The sequence below is a fragment of the Asterias amurensis genome, chromosome 7, assembly GCF_032118995.1.
Source record: "Asterias amurensis chromosome 7, ASM3211899v1".
Lineage (NCBI taxonomy): Eukaryota > Metazoa > Echinodermata > Asteroidea > Forcipulatida > Asteriidae > Asterias > Asterias amurensis.
In genome coordinates this window covers 9,153,124-9,175,836 of record NC_092654.1, presented here as the reverse complement: position 1 = coordinate 9,175,836, position 22,713 = coordinate 9,153,124, and the positions used below count along the sequence as shown (strand labels likewise).

Genomic DNA, 22,713 nt, shown 5'->3' with positions numbered 1-22,713 from the left:
TATTTGAAAAAATTTCTTAGGTTTAATGGCTATGTTTAATACAAATTTTGTTCTTGAAACTTACCGGTGTTCCAAACTGGATACAGTTTTCCAGGGTGCGTACAAAGTCTCCGTCTGTCAGCTTGATGACGTGAAGGTTGTTTGCCTTCTCCATGTTCTTCACCCACTTGTTAGCCTGTCCTTGAGGGTCAATCATCAAGGGCCAGCGACGAGCATTGCTGGGATGTACAAGAAAGACAAATACAGGCTATTATAATACAAATGTGAAAGTTGATTGTATGAAAGTGAAAAACTGGAAGATGCTGCCCGGCTACACACCTAATGGTTGCATGGCTTCTGACTTGCATCCCTTAGCCCGGTTCATGTACTTCCTGCGAACGCGAAGCGAATTTTGGTGACACAACAACATTTTCGGTATGCGGTCCCTTTCCCTTTACGACGCAATTAAATTCACACCACGCGAAGCATTTGCAGTAAGTATGAGCCTGGCTTAACAAAGATATTGACAAATTAGGGAGACAGGCAGTTGGTAGAATGCCGGCACGTTTAAATAGGGAGACCGCCAATATACACAAAAATGTAGGACTAGATATCTCAGTTGGTAGAATGCAGGCACGTTAATCTGGGGGTCGTTGGTTCACATCCTGCTCTGTACATTTTTCTTTGCTCAACCCCAAACAAGGTGGAAAAACCACTTGATAAATGTCCCATCTTGGACTGGACATCATTGCATTGTGGTGACGTCCCTGTGCATGCAGCGCACAGGCATTGCTGGTAGGCCTATAAGTGACTGATGAAATTAACTACGCAGATAGTCGGGTAGTCACGTTTTTTTCTCAAGATGTTTGCTGCAGGCGCAATATAGTAAAATTCAAGCTAAAAGTATTGAAGGATTGTTTCACTGATGTCTGATTGTGTTTTTTAAGTAAAGTATGTCTTTGTGAATAGTCATGAGCGACACAACTGGCTTGGTAGCGTTATGAAATTGGGCCCAAAACACAAGAAAATACTGATTGACAATTTATTTTGCTAAGCAATATTTGAGTGGAGCACCAGTCACAGCAATGTAAACCTATGTAGTTTTGGCTTGTAACCTGTTTCTATTCTTGTTATTATTAAAAAAATAAGCAATAGTTTTCTGTGCTGAGTAAGTTTTGCTAGCTAACAAGCTTTGTATAATTTTGGCCATGGAAGAAAGCCAGTCTACTGCGTTATCATCTAGCTACGTTCTCTATAATTAATGCATTAATGCTTTTCAGGGCTGTCTACATAATGTTAGACAAACATCAGAGTAATTATAATGAAGGATATAATATATCATTAGAAATGGCAAATGGACTTAAATGGCTTAATGGCGGCTCTAAAGCAATCCTTAATGGAACCTTTATTGCACCTTTTATCAATCATTCATGTGTTATATGATGGGCTTGACAACATCAAATTTGTTTTCTTTCATAATAACCAACTACAATGTTTAGAGTCATTGTTTGGCTTTAGTTAACATGATTTGTAGGCACAATTATCAAGAAAGATACATTAATGTTACTCGTGAAAGTTTCAGTTAAGTCTTATTCTGTATTTATTTTCCTTATTTCTTGCTTTTTTATAATTTTTTTTTTTTTTCTTGTTAATGTTCTGTCTTGTGTTATTGTAACTTGACTGTTGTAACTTGTATTGGTCGAATAAATAAAAAAAATAAAAAATATAAAAAAACAGCAAAAAACTGCCACATACTTTCATACTGATCGTTGAATCTATCCATGGTTAGCGAGGTTCCAGTGGGTACCAACCACATCTCTGGCTGTATTGAGGGCAGCATTCAAACGAAAAGGTATGTCTGTCAGTTTAAAATCATCACCTTTTGCTCCAGTTTTTCTTGGCCATCATGTCGATTAAACAGGTCGATTAAATCAAACCCCACAAATCAACACTTTCTTGAAAAATGCAACATTAACCACGTGCATCCGCCCTGCCTATTACTCTGCATACTGCCGGCAATGAAACATTTCCATGGGATTCAAACCCACACTCTGCTGAACAGAAGCACCAGAGCTCGAGTCCGATGCTCTTATCCGCTCGGCCACGACACTCATTGGTAGTTGCATATTCTTTTAAAGCAATAGGAAAACCCACCTGATAATGATGCCGTTTTCCACTGAGAAGCTATCCGTTGGTAATCCAGCGATGTTCCACTGTCTGATCTGCACCTGATCACCGAGGGTGGAGCTTAGAGAGAACTCTGGGGAACAGGGGATTCCCATCTGTATCACCTCGTCAAACCATTCCTTTAATTGATCCTGTAAAAAACAATAGTTTTATTAATTATTGATTTTTTTTTTTTTCCCAGAAATAAAAGCTTTACATCCTTTAAATAGAGGCTGGATTGAGTTTTACTTTAACAGCATTAAGTTAAAAATATAAATATTTAAAAAATATTCAAGCTCTGATGTTTGATCAGCAGAGTGTGGGTTTGAGAGTCGTGACACCAGCCAGAGTCGTTACACCAGCCAGGCTTCATATTAATGATACCCAAGCCTACATACGGCCGGCCGTATGGACTGTAAATAAAGAGGGTAACCCTGTTTCAGCCCTAGGAGTAGTGACATCGGCTCCTGGAAAAAAACAATATTTGTAGCCCACACCTTGAGGTGGCCTTCAGACCTTGTGTGTCTAGTGGATTGCATAAAATATACAAATTAAAGAAAGCAAAGAAAAAAACAACTGCAGTGCATGCTACAGGACCACTTTGGTAGCACAAAGTCATTTTTGAAACAATGTATGAATAATGTGAACATTAAAGGTAAATGTTTGAGATTGCCTGGAACTGGTTGCCTATACACATGAAATGATGGGTTGCAATACGCGTCTCTGACCGCCATCTTTAATGTATTTTGCGCGTGAAAAGTTTCAAGCACAGCGCCTACATGCGTGCACTTTTCACGTGTAAAATGCATCAAATATGGCGATTGATGACGCGTAGTGCAATCCATCTATACATTTTTTTTTTAGGGGGGGGGGGGTGGCAAACAAAAAAGGATTAGCGGATAAAATCTGCTGTATATTGACTTATAAGTCAATGTGACATGACTCTTACAATGATACCATTACATGGCAACTGTTGCTAGTCCGTGTTTGTGATGGCAACTGTTGCTAGCTCGTGTTTGTGATAATTCAGCAGTGACTGACTGGGGTTGTTGGTGCTGAAACAAAAATCAATAAAACACACAGAGAGTGACATCCACCCTGATTGATGCCGAAAAGAAGAAAAAAATTGCAATAATTTCAATCTGGGAAGTTTGTTTGTTCTATCCACTATGCAAGCAAAGTGGAGGGGGAAAACCTGGATATAATTTTCACTGCATGGAGGTTTATTTGATCTTCATGTACATTGTGTAGGCTCAGCAAATTCTTTTTCAGTTCAGCTTAAAATAGAACTTGAACAAACATTTCCAAGCTAAATTGGGTGTTGAATAATGTTTATTCATGCTTTCAATGTGTTATTTTACCATCAGTTTAAGGATTTTCTTCCATATTATTGTGAAATTTTTATTTTACAACAAAAAAACCTCCCTTGTCCCCCCTTCCCCTTTTAGTTTAATGAGTGAATTTTGTTCCGCTGTTGGCTGCACTATTTCATGGTTCCCAACACAGGACCATAGAAATGAAATACAAAATGAATAACAAAGTATCAGTGAAGGTTTGGTACAATACCACAAACAAAAACACAGAATACGCTTGAGTAGCTCTATCATGTTGGGCCATGGAATTTTGGCTGGTAACCTTATTCTGGTAAGCATATTTTTGTTGAGCTTAGTGACAATTTAAGCAGCTCTCTGAAATTTTGCTCTTTCATTCCTCATCTATTTTTTTTTATAGATTTGTTTGTTAATCCTGGGCCCAATTTCATAGAGCTATATGAAATTGGGCACTTGTTTTATTACAAGCTACTTTCCAAGTTAGATTTGAATGAAGTCTCAGCTGGAACAATGAATTGTGCGGCTGCAAACTAATGCTAAATTTGAATTCCTCAGACATCATTCAGTGTAACCTGCCTCTAGACAATTCCACCCCATGGTCTGAACATCAACAAAAGAAATAATTAACAACAATTATCTTTGCATTCTCCAATTTCCATGAAAGCCCCCCATTGTAGTCCGGTCTTATTCACTTATTAATTACTTTTTTACTTCCAACAAACGATAATAATAAGGTCTTTTTCTTCTCCTTTTCCATAGATCTCCCCATTTGTATTCCGTCTCATTCACTAATTAATTACTTTTTCTCCCCAGTCCCACCCTTGATGTTGTCATTATTGTTTCAAACCTCTTGTGGCTTAACCAACTCCTTCCTATATCCCCCGCAATTGTCTCCTCTTCATTGTTCATGATTTTTTTTAGTATTTGTTTTATTCAAGTGGCCAGACACAAAAGGCCAGGGGTCGATTTCACAAAGAGTTAGGACTAGTCCTAACTTATGACTAGTCCTAGGAGATAAACAAATTGCATGGATAGTCCTAAGTTAGGACGAGTAACCGGTCCTAACTCGAGATAAGACTAATCCTAACTCTTTGTGAAATCCACACCAGAAAGCCACTGCAAGGTGTGTGCTCCAATTATTTTATTCCAGAGGCCATTGCCACCTACTCCTAGAGGCTGAAACAGGGTTACCCCTTTTACAGTCCATCCAGATGTAGGCTTGGGTATCATCAGTCCGAAGCCTGGCCAATGGAGCAGAAAGCACTACCTCCCAAATTTTACTTAGCAAGTGTCTTGACCGGGACTCGAACCCACACTCTGCTGATCAAACACCAGAGCTTGAATCCGGTGCTCTTAACCGCTCGGCCACGACACATCACATATTGCTTTTTCAGTTTGCTTTCTGCCTCTCTTTCTATCTTTTCGTTTTTCCATTTGATGCCTATTACACTAGACTGGTCCCCAGTCCTTATCCGCAAAGATAAGGGCAGGGATACGGCTTCTTGTCTGTGACCTCCCCATACTGTTATTAAGTTCCGATAAGTAGTTTTCCTTCATATTGTACTGCCCAATTTGTATGGAAATAAATAAACCTGAAACCTGAAACCAGGTATTGGTTATATAAACACTACGTCGAGATTACAGCGAATCTCATGAGGGCCATGCTTAATGATGTAAGGTCAAAGGTGATTATGAACCTAGCTCAACAACAGAACTCTGGCGTAATTTTTGAGCCTCGAAGTGTGACGTCAGATGTTCATGCAGGCTATCATGAAACTAGCTTACAATGTACTTGTTTTGTGGGAAATTAACCAATCAGAAGGCATAAACTCTCTAAGGTAACACTCCTATTTTGTCACCCGCCTTTGAACAGCGTTGCGTTGCCTCACTTTTTAGCTTTTAATTTTGGTTGTCTCTTTTATCTTCTTTTCTTAGTTGTTCTCAGATTTTTAATGTATATTTTTATTGCAACTTTATAAAAATTGATGATAATCATCTTTCTTTGTCATAATGTGATTTTTAATGGAACCATATTTTTAGTGTGCATTGTCATGCGCCTTTGAACAGCGTTGACTGGAATTGCCAAATTTCAAATACTGTTACTGTTACTGTTACTGTTACTGTTACTGTTACTGTTACTGTTACTGTTACTGTTACTGTTACTGTTACTGTTACTGTTACTGTTACTGTTACTGTTACTGTTACTGTTACTGTTACTGTTACTGTTACTGTTACTGTTACTGTTACTGTTACTGTTACTGTTACTGTTACTGTTACTGTTACTGTTACTGTTACTGTTACTGTTACTGTTACTGTTACTGTTATTGTTATTGTTATTGTTATTGTTATTATTATTATTATTATTATTATTATTATTATTATTATTATTATTATTATTATTACGCCATGCACTATTGTGACCACACCTGCGTAAACTGTGCTAAGAATTAAATTCATATTCCTTTTATAAAACGTTATAACCAAAAGCCTTGACCGTTTGAGCACAGCCTAAAATATTAAACAATTCAAGAAGCTAGGATTAATCAATTTCACGTAACCCCACGGAGTAATTAAAGAGCGCATGGATGGACAGACAAATAGCCTGAGAGTCACATTTTCCGAGCCACTACTCAAAGCTTTAACGACCCATGTCACATCAGTACCGATGAGAAGTTTTAATTATTGCCTTTAACTCTTTCTCTGTACTTTTAAGCTGTTTCGTAGCGCAGCGCAGCGAAACAGCTCTTGTTTTTGTTAAAGTTTTTTTTATTATTATTATTTTTTTTATTTGTCATCTTCAGAAAAATTTCATGTAAGTGCTGATTTGCAAAGTTCCCAAAGAGCAATTGCAATGAAATTTTCCGGGATGTAAGGTATTGGTGCAATGATCATTGCAAAACAAGGATGTCATTATGAAACAATCAGAAGTCACGTGACGTCATCTTAAAGGTGTTGTATTTTAAATGTTTGAAAATTTATAACAAATCAGCCACAAGAGACCGTAGGTTTCTGTTTGCGGGATTGGGGAGGGATAAATAAGGTCTTCGTTTTGTTTCGTGTGCGTGACCTCACATGACCTCTACTTCCGGTCGAAACCGGAAGTGGCCCTCTAATTCAAAATTGGCAAAAGATATGAAGTTGCTTTTAACGATGTTAGTGCCTGGCAAGGGTGGGCAGTTCAAAAAAAATACCAATGACGTCACAAAATGCAACAGCGCCCTCTAGCGGCAGGTTGAAAACTCGTCAAAATGAACTTTTTGAAGATGTGTGTGGTGAAGTTTTTTGTAATCACTTCAAATTTTACACACACGTTAACTGTCAGGCAGCCATCATATGTGTGAAGTTTCAGATCAATGACGTCATTGGGGGTCACGTGACGCGGCCTTAAAGGTGCACTTTTTGAACTAATATAACTCCCGAAGTAATTATGCGATTATGTTGAAACTTGGTAGGTTGTTGGATATTGACAAGTTCTTGTGAATTGTGAAACGACGTCATGATGACGTCATCACATTATTTTTTATGATTTTTTAAATTTTTGCACCTTTAAGTCATAAATTGCTATCTGAACTTGGTATAATCAAAATTATTTTTTTTAAATAGGCTGGACTGTCATAACTGCTTTGATGCAAAGAGAATTTCAAATTGAGAGGGACAATTTGAAAATTTTATTAACGAAACAGCTCTGCATTTGTGCACAAATGCAATCATGTCTAGTTTAATGAATGTAATTGTTTTTTAATGGTTTTTCCTCGTACTTCTTGTATGATTGCCAGGGAAAGAAAAAAAATTAATAAATATGTAAATGGTGGATCGTAATGGACAATTAAAAGGGTAATTAATTGCTGCTATTCATTGTTAATGGTTATATTGTTTACTGCTGACAGGCAATAGACGATCCAGTAGGCTCCGCCCACGACGCACGTGTGAGCAAGAACAAGTGGGGCTCTCCAAGGCAACAATTTCATGCTAAGCAAATTTTTGTGCTTAGCAGCTGTATGAAATTGGGGCAAGGTCTGTAGGTCATACATCTCCCCACTTGAGATATACTCTTAAGCCATGTGTGGATTTCCAAAGGATGAATTGGCTTACAGCAAGGAATGTCGCACGCTGAGTCCAGCCAATCAGACGCCTGGTTCTAAATGCTAATTAGTAGTTGTACTTTTCTGACCTCAATTACTTCATTGGTAAGTTGAGAAACTGCTCTTTATGAATATTATATATATTATGCAAACTGAACATGCAGGCCATCTTTTTTTAATTAATTGGATTATGGATATTCTCAGCTACAAAAAATGAGCGGGGAGAAAACCCAACAAAAACATGGCTGAGTATTTTACAGAATTTCCAACTCATACAAATTGGTGGGTCTGGGAAAACAATTTATAACAAAACTACTGAAAAAAACTACAAAAACAAGTAACAAATAACAAATCAGTAGAAATTTGGAGCCCAATTGGTCATTGAAATTGCAAGGGAGTAATGAAAGAAAAAAACACCCTTGTTGTACAGAGTTGTGTGTTTGTGTGCTTTCAACTGCCTAGAAAGCTTCAGGCCTGAAATCTTTTAATACTTGAGTGAGAAACTACCCCTTTCTCAAAAACTACGTTACTCCAGAGAAAGCCTTTCTTACAATGTTTTATACTATCGACAGCTCTCCGTTGCTCGTTACCAAGTAGGTTATTATTCTAACAATTGTTTTGAGTAGTTCCAAATAGTGTACAGTGCCTTTAAAGCTATGTCTGCCTCTTACTTACAAAAGACCGTCTGCTGACTAGTCTGCTGTTCCAATAATTAAATTACCATAATTGGTAAGATCGCAGAGAAACAAAAACTCAAGCTACGCCTAATTTAATCTCCACTCAGTCAACAATCTCTGAAGAACAAGTTCTTATTCAAGCTTGTTCTTTCCCGCTAGACATATCAAACGACAACTTCTAAGCACCTAAATCCCACAACCAATTAGTCAGGATTGACATTTTCATCTTCTTTTCAACATCGCCAGTAATTGATTGTAGAAGGGGGATTGGGATGGGGAAGTGGGTAGGTGGTTATACATGTAGAAAACATCAATTGAGTTGGCCAGAGGCAGTGTTGTATTCTAAATATTCTGGTTGGTGGTAATCCTGTAGTACTGGCATGTGGTATTCTTGTGGTAATTGTGTTGTAACTGTCCTATGGTTATGTCCCCCCCCCCCCCTAAAAAAATACAGGAATACCACAGGAATATTTGTGTGGTACATTGTGTGGTAATTTGTGTGGTAACTTTATGTGGTAAACCACAGGATATTTTTGTAAGGGTATCAAATGAAAACTACTAAGAACCTAAATCTAACAATCATACGTGCTCTTTATGGTGCCAGTAATTGATTGATAGAAAGGGGGGGGTGGGATGGGGAAGTGGTTCTAAGGTGATTACTTATAAAAAGATATCATTTGAGTTGTTCAGAGGATTGTACCAAGCAGTGTTGTAGTCTAGTCGTGGGGTTAAAGGCACATTGCCTCCAAATCTCACACATTTTATGATTTGAAGTTGTCCTTTTTAAGAGTTGTTCATGGACAAAATAAAGCAGAAGTGATTTTTTAAAAAATCAGAAATTCAACCGCAGACAAAATGTCCACCCTTTTTTTTTGAGCCGGAAATTTGATCCAACAAAAAGGCGGATTGTGATCTAGATCATGACAATTTAACCCAAAACACACAATTTCAAGAGATTATTTAAGTTGATCTACTTTTAAAATATTTGTCCAATCACATTCATTTCATAAGGAACCCTTTTAATACCCCATTATTAGGGCCATTTTCTTTCTTTTGGGAGGGGGGGTGGGGGCTGTTGGGGAGACGACAATGTGCATCTTGTGATCGCGCTTTATCAACAGCTGTTTGCTGCATTTTTATCGCATGCGTAAAACTCAACATGGTAAACTTCAAAGGGAGTAATCCTACATGTAGGCAGGCTGCTTGTGTGGGGTAGGCGTGCTAAAAAGTGTTACCGAAGTGACAAGCACTAGTGACTAAGTACTTGAAGAGTCCTACTTCCTTGGGTAAAAACAAATTGATCAAATTGATCAAAAACAAATTGATCATGTTTATTTACCTAATTAGCTTTCTCTCGTTCTCTTGATTTCGGGAAAGCAGAACTGAACATCAAACAGTGAGAAAGAAATGTAATGATTGTGTTTCTAGCAATGTTTACATGAGTCTGGCACTGATATTTACATTTCATCTTGGTTAAGTAGGTTACCCATGCAGGGGAACCTGTTTACATCAACTGGTCAAACAACGAGCATTCATGACTATTGACTAGGGCCCACTCCCAGGGATGTAAAAGGTTGTTGAGCAAAAACCTTAACTGTGAGTGCAAAGCGTGAGAGATTGCGAGTGCAAAACATGCTTTTAAAACTCCTCCTCTGCAATCTGGAGCATTCTGTTATTAAGGTTTTATTTTTATAATTTTATGAATTTGATTTAAAAAACCCATACCAAAAACCACTTCCGAGCCCACTGTTCGGAAAACGACATGCGATTGACATCACATTGTATGCTAGCTAGTAACCTTGGTTTTATGTTAAAGCCATTATACACTCTCGGTAAACAGTATTGTCCAAGGCCCACACTTCGTGTATCACAACTAATACATAAAATAACAAACGTGTGCAAATTTAGGCTCAATCGGTCATCGAAGTCGGGAGAAAATAATGGGAAAACCCACTCTTGTTTCTGCGCGTTTCGCCATGTCATGACATGTGTTTACTATAAATCTGTAATTCTCGCTAGCGAGAATTGTTTTAATGTTTTCTCAAAAACTAAAGCATTTCATGGAATAATATTTCAAGAGAAGTCTTTCACCATTATCTTCTGTAAACCGTGTAGGTTATTTGAAAATCTGTAAACCTTTTCTTTTTTTTCTGTACCGAAAGTGTATAATGGCTTTAAGCAACTTTCTGACTTTATAAACGTAATGCTTATGAAGGTTTAGCGGTAAGTTACAGCAAAATAAGCGGCCAATTGGAAAGTTGCGTAAATTGTTTCTCTTACAAGATTGATACATTGTGTAGCTGCTCAAAACAGTCGTTCAATTTCACTTCATGTGTAAACAAATCGCTCTTTTGCATCATGCCATTAGAAAAGATAACCACCCAGTGGACACTAATTGTCAAAGACCAGTCTTCTTACTTGCTGTATCTCAACATATGCATAAAATAACAAACCTGTGAAAATTTGAGCTCGATTGGTTTTCGGAGTTGTGAGATAACTATGAAAGAAAAAATCACCCTTGTCACACGAAGTTGTGTGCTTTCTGATGCTTGATTTCGAGACCTCAAATTCTAAACTTGAGGTCTTGAAATCAAATTTGTAGAAAATTTCTTCTTTCTCGAAAACTACTCCACTTCAGAGGGAGCCGTTTCTCACAATGTTTTGTACCACCAACCTCTCCCCATTACTCGTTACAAAGTAAGGTTTTCTGCTTATAATTATTTTGAGTAATTACCAATAGTGTCCACTGCCTTTAAACAATCTACTCCAAAAAGTATTAAACATCTCATACGCTTTTTGCAAACATCTCAAGCATAGTCTGCTTAATTGCATGTCGACTTCACATGGCTAAAAAGAATGCCTTTGAAGTTAAATTGCATATAACGCTTAAAGAATTTGGCTTGCCTTGAACATGTTGAAGTGATGGTTTTAACTTAAGAGGCAAAATCACTTTAATTCAAATCCATGAAAGTGAATAGGCTGCTTTTTCTCTGAAATTATTGGAAGGGAAACATTATTCTCATGAATAGATCACATTTCTTTTCTTTTTCTCTCATCATTTTCTCGCAACTTCGATGACCAATTGAGCTCAAATTTCCACAGGCCTGTTATTTTATGCTTATTTTGGGATACACCAAGTGAGCAGACTGGTCTTTGACAAATACCAAATGTGTACCTTCCCTTTTATTAACTTATGATTGCAAAAATACATGCGGGCGTGAATGTAGACAATTTTGCCTTGTAGGGTATCGAATACAATGGCAATTTACAACATTAAACCAAGGTTAGAGAATGTTTCCCCACTATCACAAGGACGTTATCTATTTTAAAATGGGAACATTAGAGTAAATCACAAAAATAAGTTGGTAATTTCCTTTACCTTTTTAAATGAACATGGCCTTGCCGTCTGAAAGATGAAAATTACAGGCCTGGAGTATTTAGACTCTTTTCAACAAACATTGCTAACAAAAGTAGTATCTTGTTCTAAATTCAAAAATTAACATTCACACATCTCAGTCTAGCTTTCCCCCCCCCAAAAAACCAAAGTAACACAAAGCCTGTGTAAATTTATGCATTACAAATGCAACCTGTCAATGAGACCTTGTAATGGGAGGCTTTTTTTAATGTTAGCGGACTGTCAAGGGATCGCAAATAGACATTTCCTCAGTAACCTTTGTGTGAAGACAAGCTGTGTGCTCAAATCAGCAGGGCCAAATTTCCTGGCTCTGCTTACCACCGAAATCTGCGAATACGATCACCATTAATGATTTTCCGCTCACATGAATTCGGCGTTGAGCAGAGCCATAAAATTTGGCCCCTATGAGCCACCTACATGTAACACAATGAGCGCAAAGGATGGAAGCAACCTTTGTGAAATTCATTAAACAGTCCAGAGGAGGTTTTGTTGTATGTTAGAATAACTTTTTTTAATAGAGTGAGTTTGTTCACATTAAGCGGGAAAGGACTGACTCCTAAATATAGAGTGCTTGATATACATCAGTGTTAGGTTAAAAACAAATGTTTGAAAACAATTTTTTAATACAAAAAAAGGACAAAAAATTACACCTGTTTGACCTAAACCTTTAAATATGTTTTAATATGATAGTTGGTTTGTTGTAAATTATTTCTAATCCCTTCCAAATTGTTAGTGTGGTGCACATTTCTGAATAGTAATAAAATAATAATAACTAGTTCTTAAACGGTACGGCATTTACAAAATCCTATCAAAGGGCTAGTGCCCTGATCATTGGGCCATAAATATTCCGTGAATCTTTCTTAGCTCCCTGCGATTATGCAACCCGGGGTTGCCGCGGTGCTCCAAAGGCTTTTTTTCAGTGGCAAAAGTGGAGCACACCCCAGTTTTTCCCTTTGCACTAATTGATTTGTGGTAAGCAGATTCCTTTCAGCATCCGTTTCACAAAATTTGGCCTTGCGAAGGTCACTTAGTCCATTATCGTACTATTATGAAAGTCCCCTAGAAATGTCTGACTTTCAAAGGGAAATGGCTTTTTCTTTCTGTGCCTAATTATTTTAATCTCAAATCTCCAGATTCTTACCCATATTCTACAAGCTTTGAAATGAATACATGCTCGATCAGAAAGCATATTTTGTGGACCATACTTAATTTGTGAAATAGGTCAAGTTTTTTGTTCAGCACTCCTTAAATATCTATCCCCTTGTTTTTCTCAGAAAATATGAATCCTTGTATCAATGCAAATGGTAAAATTGCCAACCCTCCACATTTTTGACACACAATACAAATTTGATTTAATTTAAAATACTCATTGTAATTGACATGCAATTTACTTGAAAGAAAATTCTGTGGCTGATCAGCTCATTTTAAATAATATCAATTTTGTTTTTTACCAATTTAACATCTATTACATATTAAATAAACTAATTGGCCTACATCTATTAAAAAAAATTGCTACAAAAGACACATGTGACTAATTGTACTTATAAATTTACTTCATTAGGCAATTTTGAATACACTTCAATCTTTAGCGTAATGTGCAGTAGAAGCATTTTTTGAATTGATGCTATTTAAATGAGCTAACCATCATGACAGTACTTGAGAGATAAATATACAGACTTAGCTTTTGTTTATCGAAAAAGATAAAGATTACAAAATTGTTCATTTAAAGCCATTGGACCCTTTCGGTACAGAAAAAAAAAAAAGTTCGCAGATTTACAAAAAACTTACAGGGTTTACAGGTAGTGATGAAAGACTTCTCTTGAAATTATTATCCATGAAATGCTTTACTTTTTGAGAAAACAGTAGAACAATATCAATTCTCGATAGCGAGAATTACGGATTTATTTTAACAAATGTCATGACACGGCGAAACGCGCGGATACAAGAGTGGGTTTTCCCGTTATTTTCTCCCCACTCCGATGACCGATTGAGCCTAAATTTTCACAAGTTTGTTATTTGATATAGAAGTTGTGATACATGAAGTGTGGGCCTTGGTCAATACTGTTTACCGAAAGGGTCCAATGGCTTTAAAACAGATAGAGAAAAGATGGAGCAAAGATATGTCCAATTGAAATGGCCTCATTTTAAGCAGTACACTTTCTCAATTAAAAGCACAGTATCAACATGGTCCACTGTCAAAAGACAGCTTCCACACTTTATTTTACCCAACATACACAAAACAACAAACCTGTGAAATGTTAAGCTTAATCGGTCATTACAGTCATGCAAGACCAAAACTAATTGTTTTGCTCTGTTAATCAAAAACTGTATACGTATCATCATATTTCAAGCAAAAATATTTAGTAGGAAATTTTCCGCTATGACCATCTACATGTATATACCATGTTCGTTATAATGTGTAAATGTGTTCACATTTATGTTTTCAATCTACTTAAAATGTGACCCGCTACGTGAAAATGAGTCAGATGTTGACAATTTCAAGGATTGAGTTATATGCATGGCTGGAAAGAACACACCAACAGAAGTAACGTGGTATAATGTCTATGCTTTGGGGTTTATCACGTCGCTGAGTTACTTGCGTTTGAAATTAGCCAATACATCATTCTTTCTGAAAAACGAATTACAAGTAAAGTGATGTTTTAAATACCATTTCCCACAAAAGGATACAAGTTAGACAAAAGTATGATCACAAAATTGTTGTATTCATAGCTTTTTTGCCTAAAAGTAAGTGTTCTGAAGGTTAACCATGCAACTTGCATGATGCAAGTATAAATCTTAAAAAGTAAAACAAAAAAAAAGTTTTTTTTTGTTTTTTTCACATAAAACTGTCCATTACTTAATAATGCATTGGGTGACATCTGACTCATTTTCACGTAGCGGGTCCCAAATGTTGATCACACCCTTTAAAATCTCACTATGACCCATTTATATCGTATAATTTAACTTTGGGTAAGCTTCAGATCATTTGTTTCGTTTCCCTCCTCGCCCCCCCCCCCCTTTTGTTTGAGGGGGAAACATCATCAATACTGCATGAAATTGAAACATTTTACAAATATTGGAAGCATAATGAGTGCACTACTGTATAATATAATCAGGAGGTAAAATCTGTACAATTCCATTACAGGACGCAAAGCCGAGTAAAAAGCAAAAGCCAGATTTCACTGTGCGATTATATTCGTCGAAATTGCACAAAATGGAATGCACTCAATATTTGTTTATAGTATACCCTGGTCATTTGAAATGTTTTCACAACAAACACAGAATATACTTGAAAACTCGTCTACCTCACATTCTGAAAATTCTTTAATTTTTTTTTTATAATTGCTTAGATTTTACTGGGAAATTACATTCGGCGAAAATGCACAAATGGAATGAATACACTCAATATTTGTTTTATCTATGTAGTACATGTACATGTATATATCCTTATTATTTGGATTTGTTTTCACAATAAGGACAAAATAGACACGGAAACTCGTCCACCTCGTATTCTAAAAATTCCCTTAGGTAGAAAAAACTTTTAAACCGCAAAGATTTTACTGAGTGATTATACATTCGGCAAAAATGCACAAATGGAACACACTCAATATTTGTTTTGTATAGATCCTTGTCATTTTGGTTTGTTTTCACAATAAGGACAAAGTATACACAGAAACTCGTCCACCTCACATTCTGAAAATTCTTTTAAACAGCTTTTAAAAAGCGCAGATTTTACTGAGCGATTATGTTTGGCGACAATGCACAAATGGAATACACTCAATATTTGTTTTATACACATGTAGATCCTTGTCGTTTGGATTTGTTTTCACAATAAACTCAAAATATACCCAGAAACATGCCAACCCGCATTCTGAAAATTCTTTTAAAACGATTCTAAACAGCATGGATGAGCCCACTGATACCATCCTTTTCTGTTATAATAAGGACTTTGCTTTGTTTGGACAAATGGGGAATGGTTATTTTGGAAACACTGCTGTGGAGCATCCAATAATACATACTTCATATTGGACTCCAATATTAATTTGTGGAGCATTGCAGCTATAAATACAAGGCCAAAACTAAGGATAACACATGTTCTACCAATCAAATTACAAGCTTAGTAGGGTCTATAAATTAACATAATTTCAGCAAATGACAAGACTATAAAAATAGCATTTTGAACATTTTTTATATTATTTTAAAGGCACTTAATTTGTCTTGTAAGGTATACCTTCAGCTTCTTGCTAACAAAACCTACACAACACATGTTTTAAAAAATATGATCTCTATCTCTTATTACTCAGAAAGGGAAATAATTTTGTGCACTCAAATCTTTAAAGTGCATGCACTTAATTTTTTCCAATAAACTATTTTTTTTTTTTACATAACATTAAAAGAAGTACAGATGTACAATCATTTGCAAATTGTTATTTCAACAAATGATTTGTTTTTTCTTATGTACATGTACATTAAAAATAACTTTATACTTAAAGATATTCAAGTTATCATGTTTTTAAAAGTTTTTATCGGTCAGCCATACTTGTTCCAAATTGATCAGTTACAGAGCCACCCCTTGCCCTCCCTTCTTGCGACCTACACTTTTTTCCCGGCCAGGTCAAAATCTGCTTAAAGGCCTTGCGGAAGTTCCGAATTCGGAAGGCGTAAATATAAGGATTCAAACAAGACGCCAACCAAATGGGAAGGTTCGTGATTTGATGCACGAGTGGAGACACAGTCTGCTGACTATCCGCAAAGATGACAATACAGTAGGGGAACCAGCACACGATGAATACCAGGAACATGAAAAGAAGTTTCTTCGTCAGCTGAACCTCTTGGGGACTCATGGACGGTTGGCTGCGCTCGTTGGTACCCTGCATGGCCTGTAACGCTTTGATCGTCCGCTTGCTCTTACTTACGGCATGGAAAGTCAACAAGTAAAACGTTGGGATGATGCCCATGTTGATGATCATACAACAAACAAAGAGAATGAATACATACCACCATTCGGTCTGATTGCAGAACACAAAGGTACAATGGAGCACTCTGTGACTGAAACCAACCTTCCCTAAGGATGTCCAAAGTGGTATGAGAATAATACTCAGTTCGAACGCTGCAATTCCAACCAGGTAGAAAATCACATATTTCTTTTTGAAGTACCGGTTGAAAACGGTTTTGGATTTGGTCACAATCAGATAACGCGTCCCGGCCAGCACCGATAATGTTATTTCCGACGTTGCGATGCAGATTATCGTCAGGTATCCTAACAGTGTACAGCCGGCGCTAGGAAACGGCCATTCTCCTTTCATCAATGTGAATATGAACAGCGGAATAAGTAGTCCTGTGTTCACAAAATCCACAGCCGCCAAGACAAAAATGAAGTAGTTGGCAACGGTGCGAAGGCTCCGTGTCGAGGCCACAGCGATGATGACGAGCAAATTTCCAAAAGTTCCAGCGAGACTAACAATCACAAGGAATATGATCTCGAGAAGAACTTGTACCTGTGCCGGTCTGTTGTCCGAATGGCACAATTCATCTTGATTAACGCCACCTAGCGTAGAAACAAATGCCGTTGTATTCTCCGCCATCTCACACAAATTTCTTGTGTCCGTAAAACCCCTTGCAGCGTAAAAACGATCGTCTCACTTCTCCAAGATCTACCTGATCCTGGTAGACACTCCTGTAAAAAACGTTTTTGTCAAAGTGTCCTACTTTAGCAATTAGGCAGGATTTTATCACAACATCTTATAAAAATCCATCTTGAACAAAGTACAATGTACTGATACTGATTAAAAAGACAAGTGCGTTACTCTGGCAAATTATGTTGCCTCCGTCCAATCTGACAACTTGACAGTACAAAGCACATCCACTCACAGACGATAGTGTTTCTAATTATGGTCGGGTTTAGTGACACAAAACAAACTGTGGCACAGACCTGATGCATCGATGAGTTCCCTTCAACAAAAAGAGAGGCTGCTAGTTTGGTTCTTGTGCAGTAACGACACGATCAAGCTTGTCATGAATGTCCAACGAACTGTGCTGTATAATTTACAGATTGCTTCTGCTTTCAGTGACAAAGATGAGAATTCCACAAATCAGACCAAATAGGCAGTCACCAACACTTCCTCAAAATGTTGTATTTTCTGAGAAAAAAAGGTGGCGATTATAAAATGAGGTAAGATGACTGAAGCTCTAGCTGCTAGTGCGGACAACCACTGAGAACATGTGCTCACACAAGTCGTTGTAAAACAACACTTGAAACGTCAATACACACTAAGGTGTTAACCAACTGCAATCAAGCCTGAAGTTTGCTTTCAAAAAAAGGTTCCGATGGTGGATTTGACAATTCAAAAATGTCCACGAAAGTTGAGAAGAAGAATAAAAATCCACCTTTTATTCATGAAACTGATGACCAATACATGTGTACAATGTAACTGTTGGTTGCAACTATAGTTCGTTGCTCATAAGCAGAGAAAGTTTGTCATAAAACTTTCAACTTTCGTTTGGGAAACACAACTCATCAAATTTGGCTGTTGAAGGCAACGAAAATGTTAGAACCGTAACTCCACACAATTGACACACAATTGACTGTTAGTCAATGATAGTTTAAAGAATTCCTCAAAGTACTGTAGATCAAACAAACTGCAGTACTCCTCTGTTAACAGTTTCATCAAATATGCTTGCAGTGTGCAGTTTGATAAGTATCATTCGGGCTGTATCACTCCCTAACACTCAGATATAGTTGGGTGTACAACGGCAACAAAAATGAACTGTAAACTCCATCAATGTACATGATTGAGTGTTAGTCAATCATAGTTTGAGAACCCCTCAAAGTTGGAGCAAAACAACTTTATTAATCCTCCATTACGAATTCATCCAATGTAGTTTTAGTGTTCAGCTTGTGTATCACTCAGACTGTATCAGTTCCTTAACACTCAGATATATTTGGCTGTATAACGGCAACAAAAAAGTAGAACTGTTAAAACTCTATCAATGCAGTGGATAGACTATAAATAATCAATCATAGTTTACAGAACTCTTGAAAGTGGATCACAAAACTGCAGTACTCCTTCATTAACAGTTTCATCCAATGTACTTGCAGTGTGATGCTTTATCACTCGGGCTGTATCACTCCCTTACACTCAGATAGTTTTATGTTCAGAGAATTCCTCTTAAAGTGGAGTAAAAACTGTCGTACTCCTCCGTTAACAATTGCATCCAATATAGTTGCAGTGTCCAGCTTTATAAGTATCACTGGGGCTGTATCACTCCCTTACACTCAGATATTTTTATGTTCAGAGAATTCCTTCCAAAGTGGAGTAAAAACTGTCGTACTCCTCCGTTAACAGTTTCATCCAATGTAGTTGCAGCCTTAACAAGTATCACTCGGGCAGTGACAGTCAGATGTTCTGACGACTGAAAGATGCTAACCCAGTGTGCAGTCCGTTCACGTAGCAGTGGCTGGTATTTACATGCTGTGGCATCACTCACTGAAGTCACTGATCGCGGTTGAATTGTCACAGGTGCTCAATTGCATACATAACACAGAGGCAACTTTCTGGTTATACATCCTTTCTCCGCTATGGTACAATGCGCCAAGCCCGTCAGAAATCACGCCCCTTTGGTCAAGTTTGCAATTTTACAAATGGTATATCATTATTTATCATCCAAGAGGTTTATCGTCACAGATGCTTAATATTTGCATTCACAACAGATGAAAGAAGCTTTCTAATTACATGTATCCACTCTCTGCTATGGTACAATGCGCCAAGCCCGTCAAAAAGCACGCCCCTTTAGTAAAGTTTGCAATTTTACTAATAGTTTATATTGAAGTATAATTGTTCATCTCCCGAGGAGGCTTTCAAATAAATGAACTGCATAATGACAATTTTCAAAGACAAATTAATGACTGAAATGAAATGAACTGCACTGAACTGCGACGATGTTTGCTAACAGGTCTGTAATTTTACGACTTATTAACAGTCAAAAATCATGACTGTTGATTCATTTCAAATAAAAGCCGGTTCACATCATGCACATGTAGCTAAACAATTTTTTATGTTCAACTTTGCTAGACCCTAGAAATTTCAGCTTTCTGAAGTTGACAAAAATTGCAGATAACTGTTTTTTTTTTGTCACAGTTCACTCACAAATTCTTTTCATCAAAAAAAAAAAAAGAATAAAATACCACTGAATGTAAGACTGCTTAAATAAAGACATAACAAAAGATCGTAGACAATGGAACACACTGGTGACGCTGGACTTAATTAACAAATTGAACACGGGAAACTATTGACACCTCTCAATCGAGAAATCAATTTTCATGACTCGATGTTGAACCAGTTTTTTTTTCTTCCCCCAATGCAATCATCCGATATTCAGTGGAATGACTTACAAGCACTGGACATCTTTGATGGTACATGTAATTGTCGAAGACAAGGTATCCACATTTGGTGTATCCCAACATACAATCTGTGAATTTTTTTATTCAATTGGCCGTCAAAGTTGCAGGAGATTCTTGAAATAAAGAACAAACCTGTTGCACAAATTTGTGTGCTTTCAGATGCCTAACAAAAGGCTTCAGGCCCGAATATGAGTGAGAAATTACCTCTTTCTCAGTGGGAGCCTTTTCTCACAATGTTTTATACTATCAACAGCTCTCCATTGCTTGTTACCAAGTAAGTTTTCATGCTGACAATTATTTTGAGTAATTACCATAAGTGTCCAGTACCTTTAAAGCTGACTTATGTTTGAGGCACTTCAATAATTAAGCATGATGCGCTCAGCGTGTTGATACAAACAATCGCTTAATGAGATCTGAACAGACCAGATGGCTGTTTGGACAAACAATAATTAGGTCAAAGCTGTCTTTTAAGAAAATAGCTTCAGAGAAAAAAACAACCATGGGAAATGGATCAATGCAATAATTAAATAGGCACAACGAAGCAAGTTGTTTACTTAGGATTTTCGTAAATACCACTGACCCAATTAAAAGTCGTTGTAAAAACCCAATCCATCGGTAATTTTGAACAATAATAGAAAAGGGTTGATGGTCAAATGTTATTAGCTCTTGGGAAGTAGAAGAAGGCAATTCGCAAGTACAATCAATCAAATCTATTTGTTTAGTTAACCCACATGCACTAGGGGATAACTAGAACTGTAACTAGCGGAAAATGAACCAGGGAGACGTGCTGGAAATTAAGGGGTTACAATCAGGTAGTGGTGCGGGTTCGAGGGATTGTCAAGTGTTGCTCTGTCAGCAGAGGGCATACAAAGAGTTCAGCTCAGTACGCAACCAGCATCCAATCTTAGTTAACCTACACTTGTGTATGATTGAAATGATTAAAAACAAAACACTATAGCAAGCAGGTAGGAGTCTTGTTTCCAGCTACTAGTACTACACAGTCAGAAAGATCCGAACTGCCGATCAAAACGCTGTACTGCGACAAGAAAGTTAAACTGCTGCGGTAGAATTCAGTCAGGCGGAGAGTCTTCAACTAAGCCCTGTTCTGGTCAACTCTCGTCCACTCAGATATCAATAAATGTTTCAGACGATTTGAACGTAAGACATTGTTAAGAAGCAAACAATTCTTTTGTGGAGAAATCTCTCCGAGCGACGAGGCAACTTGAGACAGGGAACAATTGGGTCTTCAACTTGCCCTGTTCTGGTCAACTCTTCTTTCTCCTCTCATTACATGTATATCAATAATAGTCAGACAATTTGAACAGAACACCAAACCCGATTCCTTTGTGCAGAAATCCCTGCAAGCAACGACGCAACGTAACTTGAGATACTACCTTATTCGCATTCAAAGTCGGAGAATGGTTTTAGATGCAGTGCATTCTCTGAAAGTACTTTGACTTGCCAGTATATGTTTCCCTTCAAACGCGACATGGAAAATCAATAAAGCAAGACGCAACAAGCGGAGTTCATCCTTTAATCTTAACGGCCGCAAATAGTCTGTGCACTCCTGTACTGCGTAGTCTATTATACACTTTGTAGAGTAAGCAATAATCATCTGTTACGCTCTACCAGATGATCCACTTTTCAACGATGCTCGCACAGAGTTCTAAACTCCTTCAAACTGAGATGATTAACTCTCAAGCTCCGGCACTAATCATCCGAACATTATCAAAAAGAGTCAGTCATGTTTAAATCATCAAGATTGTGTTTTTCCCCGGTGACCTTCACTTGGCATAAAGTGACACAGACGATGTTGTCTCACTTATTAAGAATTTACCATCATTCTACGATGAGCAAGTTAGATTGGCCTTGATGGTGCCAGCTACCATGAAGAACATATGTCTGTTTGCTTCAGTGCGCCCTGCTCCCACGCGGGTAACAATAATGTTTTATTGAGCAGTAATTACCTACGAGTAGTCTGACATTAAAATGAAGCACCACTTATTCCCTCTGCAGCTATTCCTTATCCCGATGACGAAAAAAAACAATGAAGACTGTCAGCGCTTGACAAACTTGTCAAGTTATCAATGTTGATATTATATCATAACACCAATTCTTAGTTCTTTCCATCCACAGTCTCGCTTTGCTATTCACTTCATTGTGTCCTTCTCTCTTGCTGTTAATAAAGTCCTGATGCCGAGAAAAAGCAATGAAGATTGTGGATGCCTGACAAGCCTGCTAAATTATCAAGATGTCATTATTACACCGTTACAGCAACTTTAATTTCACAATGTTCTTCTGTGGTCCTTTCTCTATGTTCCAACATGGTTTAACATCAGCCTAGTTCTGTTGGATCTAGTTCTAGTTCCCTTGGTAATGACATAGAGCAATGTGGTATGTGGTCCTCATTGCTCAAGTGGTACGACACCACCCCTAGCTAAACCAACGATAAAAAAAAGATCAAAGTTGCTATGGTTCCATATGATAACCGTTTACTCCCAACAGGATTAAAAGCTAGATATGAGTCTGTAATCTGTATTGTTATCATGTTTTGTTTATTTGTAAGCCGTTTATAATCCTGGATTCATATTACAGTACAAACACAGATTTCACAAGAGGGATTTAAATGCTTAGGAAACAAATAAAACAATTGATCAAAACT

The 22,713-nt window shown here is 37.3% G+C and overlaps 2 protein-coding genes across 4 annotated transcripts in view; both read right to left on the bottom strand.

Moving 5' to 3' along the window:
* Positions 1-22,713, bottom strand: part of LOC139939630 (dynein axonemal heavy chain 7-like) — a 114,502-nt gene that overhangs the window by 29,296 nt on the left and 62,493 nt on the right. For all 3 annotated transcript variants that reach the window (XM_071935672.1, XM_071935673.1, XM_071935674.1), the window contains 2 exons: positions 2,134-2,297; positions 65-218 (listed from right to left, as the gene is read on the bottom strand). In XM_071935672.1, coding sequence (XP_071791773.1) covers positions 65-218; positions 2,134-2,297 — 318 coding nt within the window. The remainder of the gene's footprint in view (positions 1-64; positions 219-2,133; positions 2,298-22,713) is intronic.
* On the bottom strand, positions 12,074-21,026 carry LOC139939631 (melanopsin-like). The gene has a single exon (XM_071935675.1). The coding sequence runs from the start codon at positions 17,233-17,235 to the stop codon at positions 16,174-16,176; it is 1,062 nt and encodes a 353-aa protein (XP_071791776.1). The 5' UTR covers positions 17,236-21,026; the 3' UTR covers positions 12,074-16,173.